Here is a 19,352-nt window from a genome sequence, read left to right as displayed (position 1 = left end):
TTAGTACCAGAAATTTTGCTCCATGACTTGGAGGCCAGCCACACGTGCTAGGGGAAAAGGAAGCTCAGATAGAGAAGAGAGCACCAAATAAAGGGTGTTGGGAGGATCCTCCCAGGATGGGAGAAGCATACTGAAAGTAGACTATAGACCAAACATGATTGCCACTCAATGCCTCTCTGGCAAAACACAGTACCCAAAAGAAGAGAGAGAGAACAAGGGGGAATGCCCTGCCACAGAGGCAGGGTGAGACGGGGTGGGGGTGGGGATGGAGGGTGGGAGGGATGCTGGGACCCATGGTGGTGGAGGATGGGCGCTGGTGGAGGGATGGGTACTTGATCATTGTATAACTGAAACCCAAGCACAAAAATTTGTAAGTCTACAACTGTACCTCATGGTGTTTCACTAATAAAAAGAATTTAGTATTGTGTCATTAAATGATGAGTAATTTGAATATTTTATGTAATTGTTAAATATAAATGCTGCTGGTAAGGCACCATTATTCAGGTGGTAGCTTCTTGTGTGTTCTAGTGATTATACATAGGTTTTTTTAAATAGTAGAGTAGTTGTAGAGTCAGTTCAAATACTTGAGATTTAAAATCATTAATTTTTGAGTTTTGATGTTGATTAAAATTAAATGAAAAAATCTAAAGAATATATTCTGCAGTTCATTGGAATGTATCCATAATCCACAACAAAAGAATATTTTGTTGTTTGCACTGTCTTTTTGAAAGGAATGTGAATCTCTGTAATTCAAACAGGTTTTTAAATAATTTAGTAGGTTTAATTAATTGTTCTCCCTATACTTACATTTTATTGTCTTTATGCATGACTGTCTTCTTCCTTCACTTCAGGTTTCTGCTCAAATATCATCTCATGCTGAGAATCTCAAAATATAAAATAACAACTGTCACACTCTATCTTGTATGTACTGCTGCCCTCATGTTTCCAGAGCACTAAAAACTCTCAGAATGTTTACCATGTTACTCGATGTACCTATCTGTTGTCCATCTTCTCCAAATAGATTATGAGAAACATTTGAGGGCAAGGGTCTTGTCCTTCCCTTCGTGCTGTATCTTTAGTTCATGGGACAATGCCTGGTATAAACTCAATAAATATTTGCTGAATATAGTTAGTCCATTAATGATCTAAATTTTGTGATTACTTTCACTTCTCCATGAAGACATGATCACTAATAAATTAGAAATACTTTAAAGCAGCAGTTTGTAGATCTGACTGTATCTCAAAACTAGTTGGAAGTGTTATAAACTATAGATACTTGATCCAACTTATTCAAATAAATTATATTCTGTTTGTGATTTAACATTTTGGTGGATATGGTGGTGGAATACTATAGACTCAATATAATGTCATTGGCTTAATATTTTCATACTTTTCTCCAGAAGTTAAAAAGATCTACACTCTTAGTTTGTACTACCATTATGTTTTAAGAGGCATTTGGGTTAGGGTGTGGGAAGGAATATCTTGCTTCTTGAAAATGTTTTGTGTCCTCATAACACCAATATTAGGGTATCACTGTATCACTGTCGTCCCATTGTTCATCGATTTACTCAAGTGGGCACCAATAATGTCTCCTTTTGTCCCAGCCCTGAGATTTTAGCAACCTCTCCTTTTATTCCAGTAATTCTCATGAGGTCTACCTTCCTCCTCTCTCCCTCAAAAAAAAAATTATCTTCTTTCTTCCTCTGCAAAGCTGCTCCAAAGCTTTTCTGTTTGACCATAATAATCATTATCTATGGATTCACAACATTAACAAATGAATAGAAATACGCAACTCTGAGGATTCATCAACATAAACTTATGTTTTTTCCTCAAGTACACATTTTTCCTCCAAGTGAATTTTCTTTTCATTACCTGAATATTTGATGGGGTTCAGACAGTAGGCAACAAATCATAGAGGGAAAATATATATATATATATATATATATATATATATATATATATATGCTCCTGGGAGAGGCCAGCAAGCTACTGAGAGTATCCCGCCCCTATGGCAGAGCTTTTCCCCAACGATTGAAGGCTTTTATGTATTATGATCATATTTGTGAAATAGTCATGAAACTTTTCTTATAGATAGCCTATATTTCCTCCAGAATTAGGGTCTCAACAATTAAAGCCATTTTTTCTCTGTCTTTTATATCCTTCGAAGAGCTCTATTGAAATAGCCAAATAAAGGGGTGGAGTGATAGGACAGTGGAAGGGCACTTGCCTTGGCATGCGGCCTACCTGTGTTTGATGCCTGGCACCTCATATGGTCCTCTGAACCCTACCAGGAGTGATCCCTGAGGCAGAGCAAGGAGTAAGTCCTGAACACTGCCCGGTGTGGCCCTCCAACAAGCAAAAATGTCCAAATAGTAGAGATCTACTAAAATCACTTATTTGTTTTAACATAAAAAAATACTTATTTGAATTGCTTTTATAAGTTGTTGATGTTTTGTTTGTTTTGCTAACTATATTGGTTTAGAAGAAGAAAAATTAATATGTTAATATTGGTAAAAGTAAAATTAGCATTTTTTTTTTATTCTTGCACCACAACTGACTGTACTCAGGGTTTTCTCCAGGCTCTATGCTCAGGGATCATTCCTGAATGTGCTCAGAGGATGATATGTGGTGCCAGGGATCAAATATGAATCGACTCTGATTCTGTATTGTCTTTCAACCCCATTTTTTTTATTTATTTATTTATTTTTTTTTTTTATTGAATCACTGTGGGAAAAGTTACAGAGCTTTCGGGTTTAGGTCTCAGTCATGTAGATACCGAACACATTTCCCTTTACCAATACTCATTTTTAACCCCGAACCCCAATAGACCCCCACCTCCCACCCCTCCCAATTCTTATGAGGCAGATGAGTTCTAGTTAATACTCTATCTACTTTGACTAGATAGATTATTTCGATAGAAGATGCACAATTATTGTTTAGAGTTTACGACCCACCCCCCCCCCCCAATCAGACATGCTGAAACAGCGTTGTGAAATGATTTGCTTTCTACAACTTCAACCCCATTTTTTTTAAGCTACAACATTGTGTAGCTCCATGGATGTTAAATTTGTACCGAAAATTATTTAGCCATTTACTTCATGCGTTCAAGTAGAAATAGTGGGAAAATCTTTATTTAGAATTTTTATATTCACTGTAGCACTGTCCTCCCATTGATCATCGATTTGCTCGAGTGGGCACCAGTAACTTCTCAAAACAAATTGTGAGACTTGTTGTTACTGTTTTTGGCATAGCAAATACGTTAGAAGTAGCTTGCCAGGCTTTGCCGTGTGGGTGAGATACTCTTGGTAGCTTGCCACGCTCTCCGAGAGGGGTGCAGGAATCAAACCCGGGTTGGCCGCATGCGAGGCAAACACCCTACCCACTGTGCTATTGCTCCAGCCCTTTTATATTCAATGTCTATGTAATATATTCTCATAAAAATAATATTTTCAAGTCTGTGTTTAGGTGTTTATATAAACAAAATTTGCATAAAATATTAATGTAAAATGGTTATGATGGTGACTGTACTCAGGCTATGATGCTGCTAGGTCTTTTTAATTTAGAGTAGTTCAAAACTTATAAAATTATTGGTGCTCCAATACGATGATAGATGTCATGTTACCTAAGAAAGCATGAAACTATCCATAGAAAAGCAAGGAGTTGTTCTTGTTCCAAAGTCCAATTTGTTATAAATTCGTGTCAGGAACAGTCAGATATGTGCTAACCACCACCATTTGAGTTAGAGATTTCTTGAAAAGTGGTCACATGTTTTGTAATGCTCACTGTTAGATAAACAGTGAATTGTGGTTTTTATGAGTTATTTCTCATTCAGATGAGCGATCTCCAACTGCTCAGTATGTGGACCTGTTGCTGAACCCAGAGCGTTACACTGGCTACAAAGGGTCTTCTGCATGGAGAGTGTGGAACAGCATCTATGAAGAAAACTGTTTCAAGTAATTATTTGGGGTTGGGAAAGGGAGACCGGTGACTAGAAGGAAGATGTGAGGAGGGGTATGCATGCGTATTCGTTTCTGTTGTATAAAATTAGATTTTAAAAACCAAGCTTGGGGCTGGGGTGTAGTTCAGATAGGAGAATCCATGCCTAGTGTGTGCAAGTGTCTGGTTCAGTTTCTGGCTCCACATGTTCTGAGCATTTCCAGGTGTGGCCCTGGTGGTCCTGAGCACTGTAGGATCCAGCATCATTCCATCAGGCCTGCTTTGCCAGATAAGCATCTCTGGGAATAGCACTGACCTCACCATCCTCATCACCGTTGAGTGTGGCCCCTATAAAAATATAAACAGAGGGTCTGAGCATAGTTCAGCCAGTAGGGCACTTGCCTTGTATGTGTCAGACCTAAGTTTGATCCCTGGCACCCCATTAAGGTCTTCCAGCCTGTCGGGAGTGATCTCTGAGTGCAGAGCCGGGAGTAAGCCCAGAGCACACAGCCAGATGTGCCCCCTTTAAAAGCAAACATAGATGGTCAAACCAGTTTACATTTGAGTTTTATTTTTTTCCTTTTCAGGCCTCGATCTGTTTATCGTCCTTTAAATCCTTTGGCACCCAGCCGAGGTATGTTTTCATAATTTTCATACTTAATGGGACTAACCATAAAATGGCTATGTTAGTAAAATTGAGGAAAATTTAGCTTCATATTAATATAAACTTTAATAATTTTCATATTTTGCTTAATTTGAATGATCAAAAATTTTAACATTCATTCAGTTAAATTTCAATATTTCTATGTATTTTATGTAACTGCTCTTATTCATTGAGTGCCTAATATGTGCTATGCCTGCCTTAAGATAAATTATAATATGTGAGTAATCTGCATATACCAGAGATTTCTTGGTATGTTCATATCTTATCCCAAATAAGTCAGAATCTTTGGGATTAGGACCCAGATGTTGGCATATTTTATTTTATTTATTTTTTTTAATTTTTTTTTATTTATTGAATCACCTTGGGAAAGGTTACAAAGCTTTCAGGTTTAGGTCTCAGTCATGCAAATATCAAACACATTTCCCTTTACCAATACTTTTTTTTTACCATGAAGAACCCCAATAAAACCCCACCCCCCACCCCTCCCAGTCTCTCTGGGGGCAGATGAATTCTAGTTAACACTCTATCTGCTTTGATTAGATTCATTGTTTCAATAAAAGATTCACCACTATAATTTAGAGTTTACCCCCCCCCCCAATCAGACATGCTGAAAAAGCATTGTGACGTGATTTGCTTTCTACAGCTGGGTTCAAGAATTAAATGTTGGTTTTGGATTTCTGCTATTTTACTTATTGACCCTGGAAGTATTTCTACTGAAAGTCAGATAGTTAAGAAATTGGTTTCTGTGCTCTGGAGTCGTGGCCGTGCTGGAGAGCCGCTAGTGGGGGGCAACTGGTGGCCTCGGTAGGGCGTGAAGGGCGGACCGAAACGCCCCCTTCCCATGAGGTTTTAGTCGCCCCCCCACTCCCCCGGCTCATACCTGCTGTCCACAAGGCTCCCATGCGGCCGCCATCTTTCTTTCCAGAGAGGAGAAGGCGACTGGGGCAACACCCTTTCCCCTCCGGACAGACATGATGGCCTGGATTAACGCATAGTCCTTTCACTTTTCTGCTCCAAGCTGGATGTTGGCATATTTTAAACTTGTCAAACCATTCCAATTTGCAGCCAACTTTGAAAACTAGTGCTTGGATGGAGTGTTTTTCAGGAACTTCAGTGTGTATACCTCGGGTTGTGAATCTATCAGCTTGTGATTCTGTAGATCATGTGTTCACTTCAGTTCAAGACACAGCTTCAGATGATACCCATGGTGCTGACACATGTCATATGCTTAAGGAGTAAAGATATAGAGAAGTTTCAGAAAATTAGATTATCTGCAACACTGCTTTCACCTGTAGTGTCCAAGAGGAAGCCATTTGGCACGTGGAGTAATTAAGCACATGTTATGTGGCTAATACAAAACTAAATCTTACATTTTATTTCATTTTAGTTTATTTTTAAAAGTCCTAAAGTAGTAATATTTTATCTTTAAGTAGGTTTTCATTTTTTGATAGGATTACTTTTCATCACATAGTATTTTTCTTACAATGCATGTGTGCCTTTTACTTTCTCTCCTGCCTCCCTTCCCTTTCATGTTGTTTTGTGATGAGTGGGGACACGTACTTGGTTGCAGTGCTCAGTAGAATTATGGTGTTTGCGTACTTAGTTTTGGTGCTTGCCAATAGAGGTCACACTGTGGTGCTGGGCGTGATCCCAAGCAGTAATGCCACTGGATCACAGTCAACATGTGGCAGAGCCGGATAGCCAGTGTGCAGACCCACCCCAGCAAGGCAGATGCTCTACAAAAATCTACCCTACCTCCCCTTTTACTGTTTAAAATGTGACCAGTAGAAAAAAAGTTACATAGTTTCTGTGTTCTGACATTATTTCTATGGGAAGACTTTGCTCTATAAATAGTTGGAAGTTATTCAGCACAAAATTAGCCAAACTTGATGATTGACTTGCCTTCTAATTTTGGGGGGGTTATTTTTTAGTGGAAAATTGATTTAAGAAACACCCCAGAGAAGATTTGTGTCCTTGGACATTTCTGAATACCAGAGGTTGAATGCACTTGCTCATTCTGTCACAATGTGGCCAGTGTTTTTAGTAAATTTGTTCTGAAACTGCCAGGAGAAAGGGGTTATATCATGACAAAAGGGCATGACTTCTTACTACTTGTCTTTTTTAAATTTATTATTTTCATCTCATTGCTTTTTTGTTTTCAACCATTTTGCGGGGGTGGGGGTGAGGTGGTGCTCCCAAGCCATTCTGAGAAGGCCTTAGAGGCCCCCACCAGCAATTCTTAACCAAGAGAGCCAGTGGGTCAATGAAGGGTCCAAGAGGAGCAGCAAGATAGTACAGCAGGTAGGGCATTTGCCTTGCACACCGCTGCCCCAGGTTTTATCCCTGACACCCTATGTGATCCCATGAGATCTTCAAGACGATCCCAGAGTGCAGATCCAGGAGTAAACCCTGAGCACTGCCAATTGTCTCCCCTTGACCTTCACTCCCCTCCAAACCCCCGTAAATAATGTAGAGGTCTAAAATGCAATGTTGCCCAGTGATGTTCGGGATTGTCCAGACCCCCCTTGTGGTGCTGGGGGCCTCAAGGACTCTACCTGATGATGCTTGTGGTACATTGTGATGTTGGGAATCAGATTATGGTGCATGCCTTTCATGGCTCTAACCATGGCACTATTTCCTGGGCCCCTAACTATTTTATTACTCAAAATTTTATAGAAATTGGAGTAATATAAAAATCATAAAAAGTACAAAAGGCAAGATTCTGCTACTCCATTCTGCCTCCATTTTTTCCTTCCATTGCACATAGTTTAAAAGGTATTCTTCAGTACTCTTTGTAAATACTTTTTTTTTATGTAGGAGTATTGCTATTTATTCAGCCACTGATTAGCTGATTGAATTGGGCATGAACTCCAGTTTACTTTTTTTTTAAATTTTTTAAATTTTATTTATTGAATCACCGTGAGAGCAGTTACAAAGCAGCGACTTGGGGTCTTGTTGGGACGGGGAGGAAAGGGCCGGCTACACCCCCATCCCATGAGGCCCCACGTGTCTCGTCACTGTGGGCCCAAACCTGACTGTCCAATGGCTTCTGGAAGATGGTAGGTCACCAGGGGGAACAGGCCAAGGCACGAGACCTATTCCCACCTGGGGTGGCCCAGCGCCTGTAACCTACTGCAAGGACTGGATGCATTTCTGCCAAAAGCCGTTGGGTTTCGAGATTTGTTTCTGAGTCTCTGGGATCATGGCCGTTAAGGAGTTTGATTAGGAACCAGAGAGGCCATGCCTCCAGTTATATAGTTAGTTGAGCTCGAGGTGGTTTGTGGATGTGTCTCTCACATACCTAACTTTTGGCCGTTTACTTTCTTGGTAAACTTTGCCCCAAGTTTTTGGGGTCTGACCAAAGGCAAAGCAGCAGTTTTGGGGTATCTGGAAGTCTGAAGGCACCATCAGGTTGCTGATGCACTCGCCTCACAGGTACAGATTGACCTGCTCACGGCACCATTCCCCCATGTAAGCACTTTTAAAGTGGAAAATACAATTGTTCGTTTAATAGAATCATCAAGTCTAAGAAATCTTCTGTTCCATATTGCAATGGAGAGATGAATCTGCTGGAAATATGAGAGGAAGGATAGTACTATATAGAAAGGGGATAAAGGAGAAAAGAGGAGAAAGGTGAAAGAAATAGGAAAGAGGAGGCTGAGTGGTAGTACAGCAGGGGAGGCACTTGGTTTGCACTTGGCTGACCTGGGTTCAATCCCTCGATCCCAGCACCACATGTGGTCACCTGAGTCTGCCAGGACTGATTCTTGAGTGTAGAGCTCTGAGCACCTCTGATTCTTGAGTACTAAGCTCTGAGCACAGCTAGGTGTGGGGCCCAAGAACAAAATATGTGTGTTTATTCTCGTGTGTGTGTGTGTGTGTGTGTGTGTGTGTGTGTGTACACACATATATGAGAATTAAAAGATAAAGAAAGGGAGAATAGGTTCTAGCTGATAGGTCTATACTAGGTACTCTGTGAAGTAATTAAATCTCATTTGTTGATGCAGTTTGTTTGCTATATCCTTTGCAACTGCTAATGGTTGATTAATATTCTCTTAATATTAGGCTCCATATTTTTATGTGCTTCCACCACACTATTCCTGAACTCCTCCAGCTAGCTTTCCAATAACTTGTGAGCAACAGAACTTTTTATTTATAAAAAAAATACTATGTAAGGTTTCTGCATATAAAACTGATAAAGACAGAGATGGTAAAGATCAAATTTCTGGCTTTTTCCCATGTATAAGAAGCCTTGTAGATCCTGCAGTAAGAATTTCACTGATTAACTTTGGGAAGAACAGTCATTTCTTATTTACAGGGAGGAGTTTTGAGAATCAAACCCAGTGTCTCATAATGCTCTATCACTGAAATATGCTTTTGATCAGGAACCATAATTTTAGAGAACAATATCCCATCATGGAAAAATAACATTCAGAGACGGTTGTGTGCATTATAACTAAAGGAACTGACTTTGTGTATTTAATTATTGGCCCCTAGTGGTCGATATTATTATTTTTAGTTGTTTTCTGAAGACAATTTGGAAATATCTTTGGAAATATCCTTAAGAAGTATTATTCACAGTGTAATTGAATACTAAAGTTCATGGACTAGTTAATACTTTAAACCATGGTAAATTTCAACCTCATAAAAATTAATAGGTTTGGAATATGAATTTTGCAAGATATTTTCTAAAATTTCTGTCTGTTGTTTTCTCTTTCAGGAGAAGATGATGGTAAGTGAATGATCTTGTGTTTGTTTCTAGTGTGGAGAAATCACTCCTGGCGGTGCTCGGGGAGCCATATGGGATGCTGGGAATCGAACCCGGGTCAACCGCGTGTAAGGCAAACGCCCTACCCGCTCTCTAACGCTCCAGCCCCAAGAAATTGTTTTTAACAATCAAAATTAAGGTGTTCTCTCAGGATTCAGAAGGTGGCTGAAGGTACTGACCTGACAACCTTAAGGCCACAAGTTCCAGCCAGGACTCTCTGAATGCTCTGAGGCATTGCTGACAGCTCTGCTGTTTGGGGCTCTGGATGAGTACCCAGAACATAGTTCTGTAGCTTAAAGAGCAGCTAGGCAAGCTCTAGGCCATGGCTTTAATCCTCATTCTGCTGCTTGTGCTGGGACATTCCTGACAGCACCATGGCCTGGAAACCCAGTGAGAACTTTTTCTCTCCTTAATCAAAAAGGAAGTTTTTCTTCCCTCTCACTTAAAAATATCTACCAATAAATGGTGACCCCCAAATTATAAATATCTATTTTAATAATATAAAAGTATCCTGTTCTTGAAATATATATAAATACTGCTTTACCTAAGTGTTGAGTTTAGAAAGCAAAATCGCCCTTCAAGTTTTCCTTTTTCTATAATTTGTTTGCCTTTTGCTTTGTAAAATAGAAAGAATTCAGAATAATTCGCCAGATGGTTTGTCTTCTACTTTTATTTCTATTTTGAAATCTATAGTTCATTTTTTATTATGATACCTATTCTAATGAACACCAATTTGTCAACAGTTGGTTACTACCAATCACTGAGTGAACATGGGTCAAAAGGTCCACACAACTAAAACAGTTATTTCAAGTGGATGTATTCAAAGATGTTTGATGGACGTTGTGTAGGGGCTGGAGCCCCTATTATGGAGCACAGCGGGTAGGGCGTTTACCTTGCACGCAGCCAACATGGCCGACCTGAGTTCGATTCCTCCGCCCCTCTTGAAGAGCCCGGCAAGATACCGAGAGTATCTTGCCCGCACAGCAAAGCCTGGCAAGCTACCCGTGACGTATTCAATATGCCAAACACAGTAGCAACAAGTCTCACAAAGGAGATATTACTGGGCCCGCTCGAGCAAATCTATGAGCATCAGGAGGACCGTGACCATGTGGAATAGAAATAATTATGAAACAATGCGTTCTTTTTAGGAATTATAGCGGTGTTGAGCATTATGTATAAAGATGAAGTACTAAAAAAAAAGATGAAGTACTACATACAGAGTATAAATATACATAGTGTTATACAGGTCTTAAAGACAAGATTAATTATATATCACTGGAATGATCTGGAAAAACTTAGTGGAAGAGGTGACATTTGAAATGAATTTTTAATGACAGGAAAGATTTAGGCTTATAAGTTGGATGGTATGTGCGATTTGGAAGAAAAGGCACGGGCCAAGAAATTGAGAAAGGAAAAATCAAGCATGACTCTGTAAGAGAGACTCTGTAAGCAGAAAGAAAAATAATTGTTTTCCTTCTGGGCCATAGCTGGAGGTGCTGAGGCTGCTTACTCCTGTCTCTCTGCACTCAGTGCTCGTGCACTCCTGGTGATATTCAGAGTATCCTATAGGGTGCCAGGAATTGAACCCAGGTTGGCCATGTACTAGGCAAGTGCCCTGCCTGCCTGCCTATTGCTCTGGCACCACAGTGTGAAGACTTTTAAGAGGGAAAATAATGCCCCTACCATCCATATTTGTCCTTTAAACTCCTTGCTTAACTCTCTTCTGCTTTGATTTTCTCAAGCAAAATAAAAATAGGGTAGGTAAAATAAAAAATAGTTGTTTTGATCTTAATTAAATACCATTTTATTTTACTCAGAAGAACAGTAGGGATCTAGACATAGTTCTTTTAGCATTAGGACACAGATAATAAGCCAGGCTTCTTCTCTCTGCTTAGACATTTTGGGGGGAAGCATTATCTTAAAAATTAAAGAAGGTTTAAGCTATCCCTTGAAATTTAGCTTTAAATAATTGAGTAGATATACCTACTTTTCCTGGTTCAGAAAAAATGAAAATAATTTTATTTTTGAATAATTAGTTTTTTCTAAAGTTTAAACAGTGCTATAGTTATGTGCTAAATATGCTATAGTTATATTTACAGAAACAGATATAAGATTTTTGAACTTCTCTCTCCCAAACTTATGGTTGTTTTAGCCTCTAGTAAGATTTATATAACATCTTGATTAAAGATTTTTCTGAAATAATTTCATTATTCAAAATATCACATTTATAAGACCGTTCTCCTAAAGTTATTTGGGGGCTTAATTTTCTAGTATTATATATGCATATATTTCACATAAAATGTTCATTAATAGAAATGTTTCTTCATCTGTCATAGAAATATTTTATAGACTTTATTTGCTCTAATTTATAGATGACCACTTAAAATATCCTAACCAAATGCTGTGTATATGGCTTTTCTTTTAGGAGAATCATTCTACACATGGCTAGAAGGTAAATTTAAATATGTTTTAAATTTATTGTATGTTTATAAAAATGTATTTATTTAACATGTCTTTCTGAGTTCCAGGATTCATTACCAAGATAATTAATTTTGGCAGTTTGAAAGAAAATAACATTTTTTAGATAATTGTATATTGAGATACAATTATTTGAATATTATTTTGAAAAGGAAAAATATAATAAAATTTTAGTATAATAAATTGAGAAAGAATACATTTAAATTTAGTTCTGTTTTTAATTCAGGTGCATATAAACATGCATATAAACATGATTACTATATTCTAAACTTTCCTAGAAGAATCAGTAGCACTGTAGCACTGTCCTCCCATTGTTCATCGATTTGCTCGAGCAGGCCCAGTAACGTCTCTATTGTGAGACTTGTTGTTACTGTGTTTGGTATATCGAATATGTCGCAGGTAGCTTGCCAGGCTTTGCTGTACAGGAGAGATACTCTCGGTAGTTTGCCAGGCTCTCCAAGAGGGGCGGAGGAATCGAACCTGGGCCGACCGCATTGGCCGTGTGCAAGGCAAACTCCTTACCTGCTGTGCTGTCGCTCCAGCCCTCCTAAAAATATCAATATCAATTCAATATGTTTGATATTTTTCACTGATATATTCTAATGCTGAAAATTTCAAATGCTAAATGCAGAAATGTAGGACCTTAACAACTTTGGTTAATAACTGGATAAATGATACACTTTTAAAATTTTACTGAATTGCCATTAATTCAAAAGTTAAGATATACTAACAAAAGATAAGCAAATTAGGTGAAAGAAAATTGATATTTTGTAACTACAACTTCTTGTAGTTCTACAAAGTTACACTATATAATTCATTTCTCTTTAGGTCTATTGGTTATCATCCAAACATTTCTCTTTGTTTTCAATTAACTATATGCTTTTATATCTAATATATACACATGCAATATATATAGTTCATATTTTGACAACATAAGTTTCAAGAGTACATGATAAAATATAATCAGCTATAAGCTCCTTACTGTATATTGAATTCCCATAACTTTCTTGTTTTTATAATGTAAATTTGTTTCTTTTGGTTCCTTTCATATATTTTACAGGCATTGCTCTCCCCATTTCTGGCAGTTACATACCTGTTACCTGTACCTATGAGCTCCATTTTTGGTTTATTTAAAGAGTTTGAATATAAGTAAGATCTACTGGTGTTTAGTTTTGTCTGTCAGACTTAATTTCACTTAGTATGAGAGCCCTCAGGGTTTATCCATGTTGTCGTAAACGGCAGGATCTCCTTTTTTTTCCCCCATGGCCAAATAATATTCCTCTGTTACATTTTCTTTATACATTTATACATCAGTTTATGCACAGGTTATTTCAGTATCTTGGCTGTTATAAATGAATGCCGCAGTTGACATGGGAGTATATGCATCTTTTCAGGTTTAGTGTTTTCAGTTCCCTCACATAAATTCTATGTGGTTTATATCCAGCCTGATACTGGAATTTACATTGTGACAACTGTAAAAATAGCACTAGAGAAGGGATCCTTGTTAAGAAACCTGATTACGTATTTATTTTTCAAGTGGGTAGATTATTATTGTTCATGGATACATTTTCCCCTTTATAGAAGAAAATCTTGAACCAGTTGTGAAATTGCTGTCATATTCTGTTTCTCTTTTTAATTTTTGAGGGACTGTCACACTGTTTTTCTGTAATGGGTACACTAACTCACAGCCCGCACAGTGTTCATGAGGGTTCCTTTTCTGCATACTTACAACACTAGTTATTTTGTCTGTTGATCATTGCCATTCCAGCAGTACTTGGAAATACCTCACTGGGGTTTTGATTTATGTTTCTCTGTTGATTGATGTTGAGCACTGCACTGTAGCACTGTCCTCCCGTTGTTCATCGATTTGCTTCAGCGGGCCCAGTAACGTATAAATTATGATTCAGTATATCTGTCATCTAAATGAATGTGATTTCTTTTTGAATAGGTTTATGTCTGGAGAAAAGAGTCTTCTATAAACTTATATCAGGACTTCATGCTAGTATCAATTTACATCTCTGTGCAAATTATCTTTTGGAAGGTAATAAGATTTTTAAAAGAGATTTTTGTCTTGCAATCATTATAAAAATCAGGGAATTAGAGGAAAATCTATATATTAAAATATGTAATGTATTTTTCTTTAGAAACCTGGGGGAAACCTCGGTGGGGACCTAATATCAAAGAATTTAAACGCCGCTTTGATCCTGTGGAAACCAAGGGAGAAGGTCCAAGAAGACTGAAGAATCTCTACTTTTTATATTTAATTGAACTTCGAGCTTTATCAAAGGTGGCTCCATATTTTGAGCGTTCGATTGTCGATCTTTATACTGGAAATATAGAAGATGATGCTGACACAAAAACCCTTCTACTAAATATCTTTCAAGATACAAAGTAAGAACTAGATTATCAGTGATATATTCAGTATTTGAATGTTCTACTTTTTATTTGAACAAGTGCTAAATGCAACAGTGCTTGAGATACAACTAAAACTGACTTAAAGAATTTGGAGTCCATGGGGGCTGAAGCGATAGCACAGCGGGTAGGGCGTTTGCTTTGCACACAGCCCGACCCGGGTTCAATTCCCAGCATCCCATATGGTCCCCTAAGCATGGCCAGGAGTAATTCCTGAGTGCATGAACCAGGAGTAACCCCTGTGCATCGCTGGGTGTGACCCAAAAAGCAAAAAAAAAAAAAAAGATTTTGGAGTCCAGAGATAGCTGAGTGCATGTTTTGCACTTAGGAATTCAGTTCCCCAAGCATTACTGAGAATGACCCCTGAATACTGCCAGATATGGCCCCCAAATAAAACAAAAACTAGGAGAGGGAAATCTGGAACTGAAAAAGCAAGAGCTAATATAACAGAAGTATTTAAAGTTTTCTAAAAATGTTGACTAAAAATTAAGTTTCGTTATAGAAACCTTCACCTAAGAATATAGAATATGTTTTACTATGCAGTGCTTTTCTTCTTCTTCTTCTTTTTTTTTTTTTTTTTGCTACTGACAACTTAAATAAATTTACTTTCAAGGAGTCTCAAAATAAAGAATCAGGTACAAAAATACAATTCTATGTGGTTTATATCCAGCCTGATACTGGAATTTACATTGTGACAACTGTAAAAATAGCACTAGAGAAGGGATCCTTGTTAAGAAACCTGATTATGTATTTATTTTTCAAGTGGGTAGATTATTATTGTTCATGGATACATTTTCCCCCTTTATAGAAGAAAATCTTGAACCATGTATTTTTGTTTTATTTTTTTAATTTTTTTTCAAGTCTAAATTTATTTTTTCTTTTCTTTTTTCCTTTTTTTAAATTGAATCACCATGAGATACAGTTACAACACTTTCAGAATCATATATTTTTATACGGGTAAAATTCTCAGCAATTCAAAAGGATTTTATTTTTACAAATACACTTTTCCAAATAACTATTAAAAAAAGAATATGTTTTAAGTTACAACTTTAAATTTTATGTCATGGCAAAATTTGATGCTATTTTAATAGTTCTTTTCCTACTGATTTCTGTATTCCTCTAGTGGTTATTTAAATTCAGGTGGTATTGTTAAGTGTGCTAGCATTGAGATTAATACCTTTTCTTCTAGAATATAACCTTTTAAAAAATACTCATCTAAATTAAACATATTTACTGCTTGTTAAGAGAGGCATGAAGTATAAAAGTGAATTAATAAATGTTTAAGTAAATTATACATTAAGTTCTACAGTATGTTAAAATATTTAGTTATTGTTCACATTAAAGTTTTATATTATTTTTATCATTCAATTTCTATGAAATATTAGTATTATAAATCAAAGATATTCATATCTTGCTTTAGTTTTTTAATGAACAGATTATATGAACTATTTACTACCTTTTTGCATGGCTAAACTTTACACATTGAGTAAATAGTGACTTTTCAGGTACAAGTTTTACAAAAACTCTAAAGTAGCCTTTGAGCATTTTATTTGTAACTTATTATAACGTTGTTATTTCATCAGGTCCTTTCCCATGCACTTTGATGAGAAATCCATGTTTGCAGGTGACAAAAAGGGGGCCAAATCATTAAAGGTAAAGTATTTTTGATTGGAGAAGAGTGTGGGATAAGTTCAGTGGTCATCTTTTAATCCTATTCACACTTCTCAGTTTCATTCTAATTTTCTAGTTTGACCAATTAATCACAAGCTTTCTGTTTTAACCATTTATGATATGTGAATATCAAATAGAAAATCAAATGCCAAAAACGTAAAGATCATGTATTCTTTCCTTTTGTTGAGGTGGTTCCCAAGATTTGGGGGAACCATGTGTTGAGGATTAAACTCAGGGCCTCTGATTTGCGTGCATTCCAACTCTTTGCGTCATCTCTTCAAGCGCCAATATCATTTATTTATTTATTTTTGTTCCCCACAGTATACATTTTGGCACATTGCATGAAGTTATGAAAATTTTATTGAATAGTATGCAGATATAATTTTGGTCTAATATTAGTTGTTTTATGTCATGTTGCACTCGACAAGTTTGAATATTTTTTTCTTCAATTGAAAATCCCAAGTCATCATTAATATACATTAATTTAGTTGTGGTGAGATGAGGTACAGATGTACATCAAGATCATAAGTGGCCATATGATGTTAAACTTATTACCTTACATATAATAAATTAAAAAATGAAACACTTAATTCAGACAAATGCAGTTTGATTCATAAAGTCTAATTGTAATGAAACTTTTATGCATTCCAGGAGGAATTCCGGTTACATTTCAAGAATATCTCTCGTATAATGGACTGTGTTGGATGTGACAAATGCAGGTTATGGGGGAAATTACAGGTTTGTTTGATGTTGCCTATTTTGAAACTAATGATAAAACTGTTTTCCACCAAGGAATTTTCATGAAATTGTCTGCATTATTAATGGAATTTGTTTATAAAGTCATCTATTATGTTTTATTGATGAAAAGATTAATATTAAGCTGTCTTATGTGTATTATAAGGATGTTTTTCCTATTCTACATTAGTGATTTTGATTTTTTGCATTCATTTCCATTAGTACGATCTCGGATTTATTTCTGATGCTGTTTATATATGTATTATGTTAGTAATTTACATACAGTAACAAATATTAAAAGAATTCATTATCATATTATGAGCACAGAGTTGGTTTTAGTTTTCAAAGTCCCTCTAGTCATCAAGTAAGAATGTTCTGCCAAACAGGTCCATTAGTGGGGCTAGAGCGATGGTACACCTGATAGGGCGTTTGCCTTGCACGCGGCTGACCTGGGTTAGATTCCCAGCATCCCATATGGTTCCCCGAGCAATACCTGGAGTAATTCTTGAGTGCAAAGCCAGGAGTAACCCCTGTGCATCGCCAGGTGTGACCCAAGAAGAAAAAAAAAAGGGCCCATTACTCTATGTAGTAATATAATATAGATTAATATAGTACAAAATTTAGGTTGTATAATCACTATTCAGTGTGCTAGGTTATTTCTTCATCTGTTATAAGGATGATAACAGATAATAACAAGTTAAGAGATTTTAATGGAGTACAGTAAGATTAGCTTTTTCTTTCTTGTTCTAATAATTGATAAATTATGAAGTTTTATTGAAGGGCTGAAAACATAGTATAGGGGAATGTACCCATCCTGTTGAATCTCACATAGTCCCTCTCAGCATCACTGGCTCAAAGCTCCCTTGAAGCTCCCAGTACTGCTAGTTGTGATCCTGGTTGCACCAAAGCACTTAGGAGTAGCCCTAAGCAACACTGTATACTCAGGTTCCAGCAGTGAACAGCCGGCCTGGTTGGCTGATTATTTCCAGGAATCAGAAGGAGCCACTGGGCTCCTTGACTACAGCTTTGGGCCAGGGGATAGGGGTGCAGGGGAGTTTAGATGGTATGAATTTTCCTAATTTTTATCACAATGATTGTATATTGTTGAACCTTTATAGTCGTTACTATAAAAACTTAATTGTAAGTTTATTGCTGCTTTCCTTAGACTCAGGGTTTAGGAACTGCCCTGAAGATACTGTTTTCTGAAAAAGAAATACAGAAACTTCCAGAACACAGCCCATCTAAAGGCTTCCAACTCACTCGACAGGAAATAGTTGCTCTTTTAAATGCTTTTGGAAGGTAAGAACTGTTTACTGAGTGAAGACTTTTGCTAATTTACTGGTTTCAGCAAATTACAAATACAATTTTCTCTATTAAGGTAGCTTGTTCTATTTTGTTTTATTGACAAGAGACAGAACATCTCTCCACTCATATGACTTAGAATGATCATATAAAGAGAAGTTCATTTCTCTATAGGTTATAGGAAAGATTATTTCAGAGCACTGTTATTTTTGAGTTTGTCTTCTCAATTTTGGGGGGGGAGAATATTCTCCCAATACTCTTTTTGGTTATTTACAGTATAATCAATAATCAGGCACAATCACAAGATTGAGAAATACTTGAGTAAGAAGATGATAAAAATAAAAATGATATTGAAAAATTTCAGCTGCTTTTTCTTTAGCAGGGGAATCATTTTTTCCTTTGGTTCATTCTAACCCTATCTTTTTTTCTGTATTGGGATATAGTTGCTTTTTTTTATGCTACAAATGGTTTATAAAATAATTTGAATTTGCCTAAGGAATCATGTAATAATATCTAATTAGTGGAATAGGGAGGAGAAAACAAAATAAAAGGAAATAATACTGTGTTGTTCTAGGAAAAAGGCAAGGATAAGTCTTTTAAAAAAAGATCTGGATCCGAGAGATAGTATAGGGGATAAGGCACTAGGCTTGCATGCTGCTGACTCCAGTTTGATCCCTGCACTGCAGATGGTTCTCCAACACTGCCTGGAGGGATCCCTGAACACAAAGCTAGGAATAAGCCCTGTCATCCAAATACACCCCTGCCTATGAAATTGAAAATAGGAATCCTACAAATAGATTATTTCTTCTGGTTTCTTGACATGCATTGTTATGCTTAAAAGAAGTAGTTAAATAAAAAAAATAAGTTAGTTGCCACTTCTCCATCTCATTAACAAATATGTATACCTTTAGTTCCCCGTTATTTAAATGTAATTTTGTAGACTGAGATTTTAAATACACCACAGATACCAGATGACTTTCGAAAATAGATAGTTTCTGAATAATTCAGTCTGTCCCACTTATAAGGCTTGTAGTAAGATAAAAGAGATTGAATTAAATTGTAATTTTTTACTGTGAAATTTAAGTGGCAATTTAAAACAACTTATTTTAAATCCAAATAAAACTAACTTGAGAAATAAGCAGACGTTGTCTTCCTTAAAATTTCTCTGACTCATAAATAATACTCATAGAGCTGGAGAGCTACTCAAAGGTCTGGAGTTCATGTAGGAGCCTTGGATTTGATCCCTGGCAGCAAATTGGGAGTACCTCCTGAGGCCACCAGCTTATGGCCCAAAGTAAAATAATAAAATCAAGCATCCTCATAAATCCAAACCTTCGAGCTTTAGTTCTAGGTTTACATACTAGCAATGGCAGTACTGTTCCCTCG

At 36.8% G+C, this 19,352-nt stretch overlaps 1 protein-coding gene across 1 annotated transcript in view; it reads left to right on the top strand.

The window, feature by feature from the left end:
- ERO1B (endoplasmic reticulum oxidoreductase 1 beta) overlaps positions 1-19,352 on the top strand; it is a 59,962-nt gene that overhangs the window by 33,379 nt on the left and 7,231 nt on the right. The window contains exons 7-15 of the mRNA XM_056113574.1: positions 3,833-3,953; positions 4,524-4,570; positions 9,321-9,332; positions 11,794-11,820; positions 13,795-13,887; positions 13,991-14,237; positions 15,842-15,911; positions 16,581-16,667; positions 17,830-17,963. Of these exons, the coding sequence (XP_055969549.1) occupies positions 3,833-3,953; positions 4,524-4,570; positions 9,321-9,332; positions 11,794-11,820; positions 13,795-13,887; positions 13,991-14,237; positions 15,842-15,911; positions 16,581-16,667; positions 17,830-17,963 (838 nt within the window). The remainder of the gene's footprint in view (positions 1-3,832; positions 3,954-4,523; positions 4,571-9,320; positions 9,333-11,793; positions 11,821-13,794; positions 13,888-13,990; positions 14,238-15,841; positions 15,912-16,580; positions 16,668-17,829; positions 17,964-19,352) is intronic.

Source organism: Sorex fumeus, unplaced genomic scaffold (genome assembly GCF_029834395.1).
Source record: "Sorex fumeus unplaced genomic scaffold, SorFum_2.1 ptg000021l, whole genome shotgun sequence".
In the NCBI taxonomy this organism is placed as follows: Eukaryota; Metazoa; Chordata; class Mammalia; order Eulipotyphla; family Soricidae; genus Sorex; species Sorex fumeus.
The sequence above is the reverse complement of the archived record's forward strand: the minus strand, read 5'-3'. Positions and strand labels throughout refer to the sequence as shown.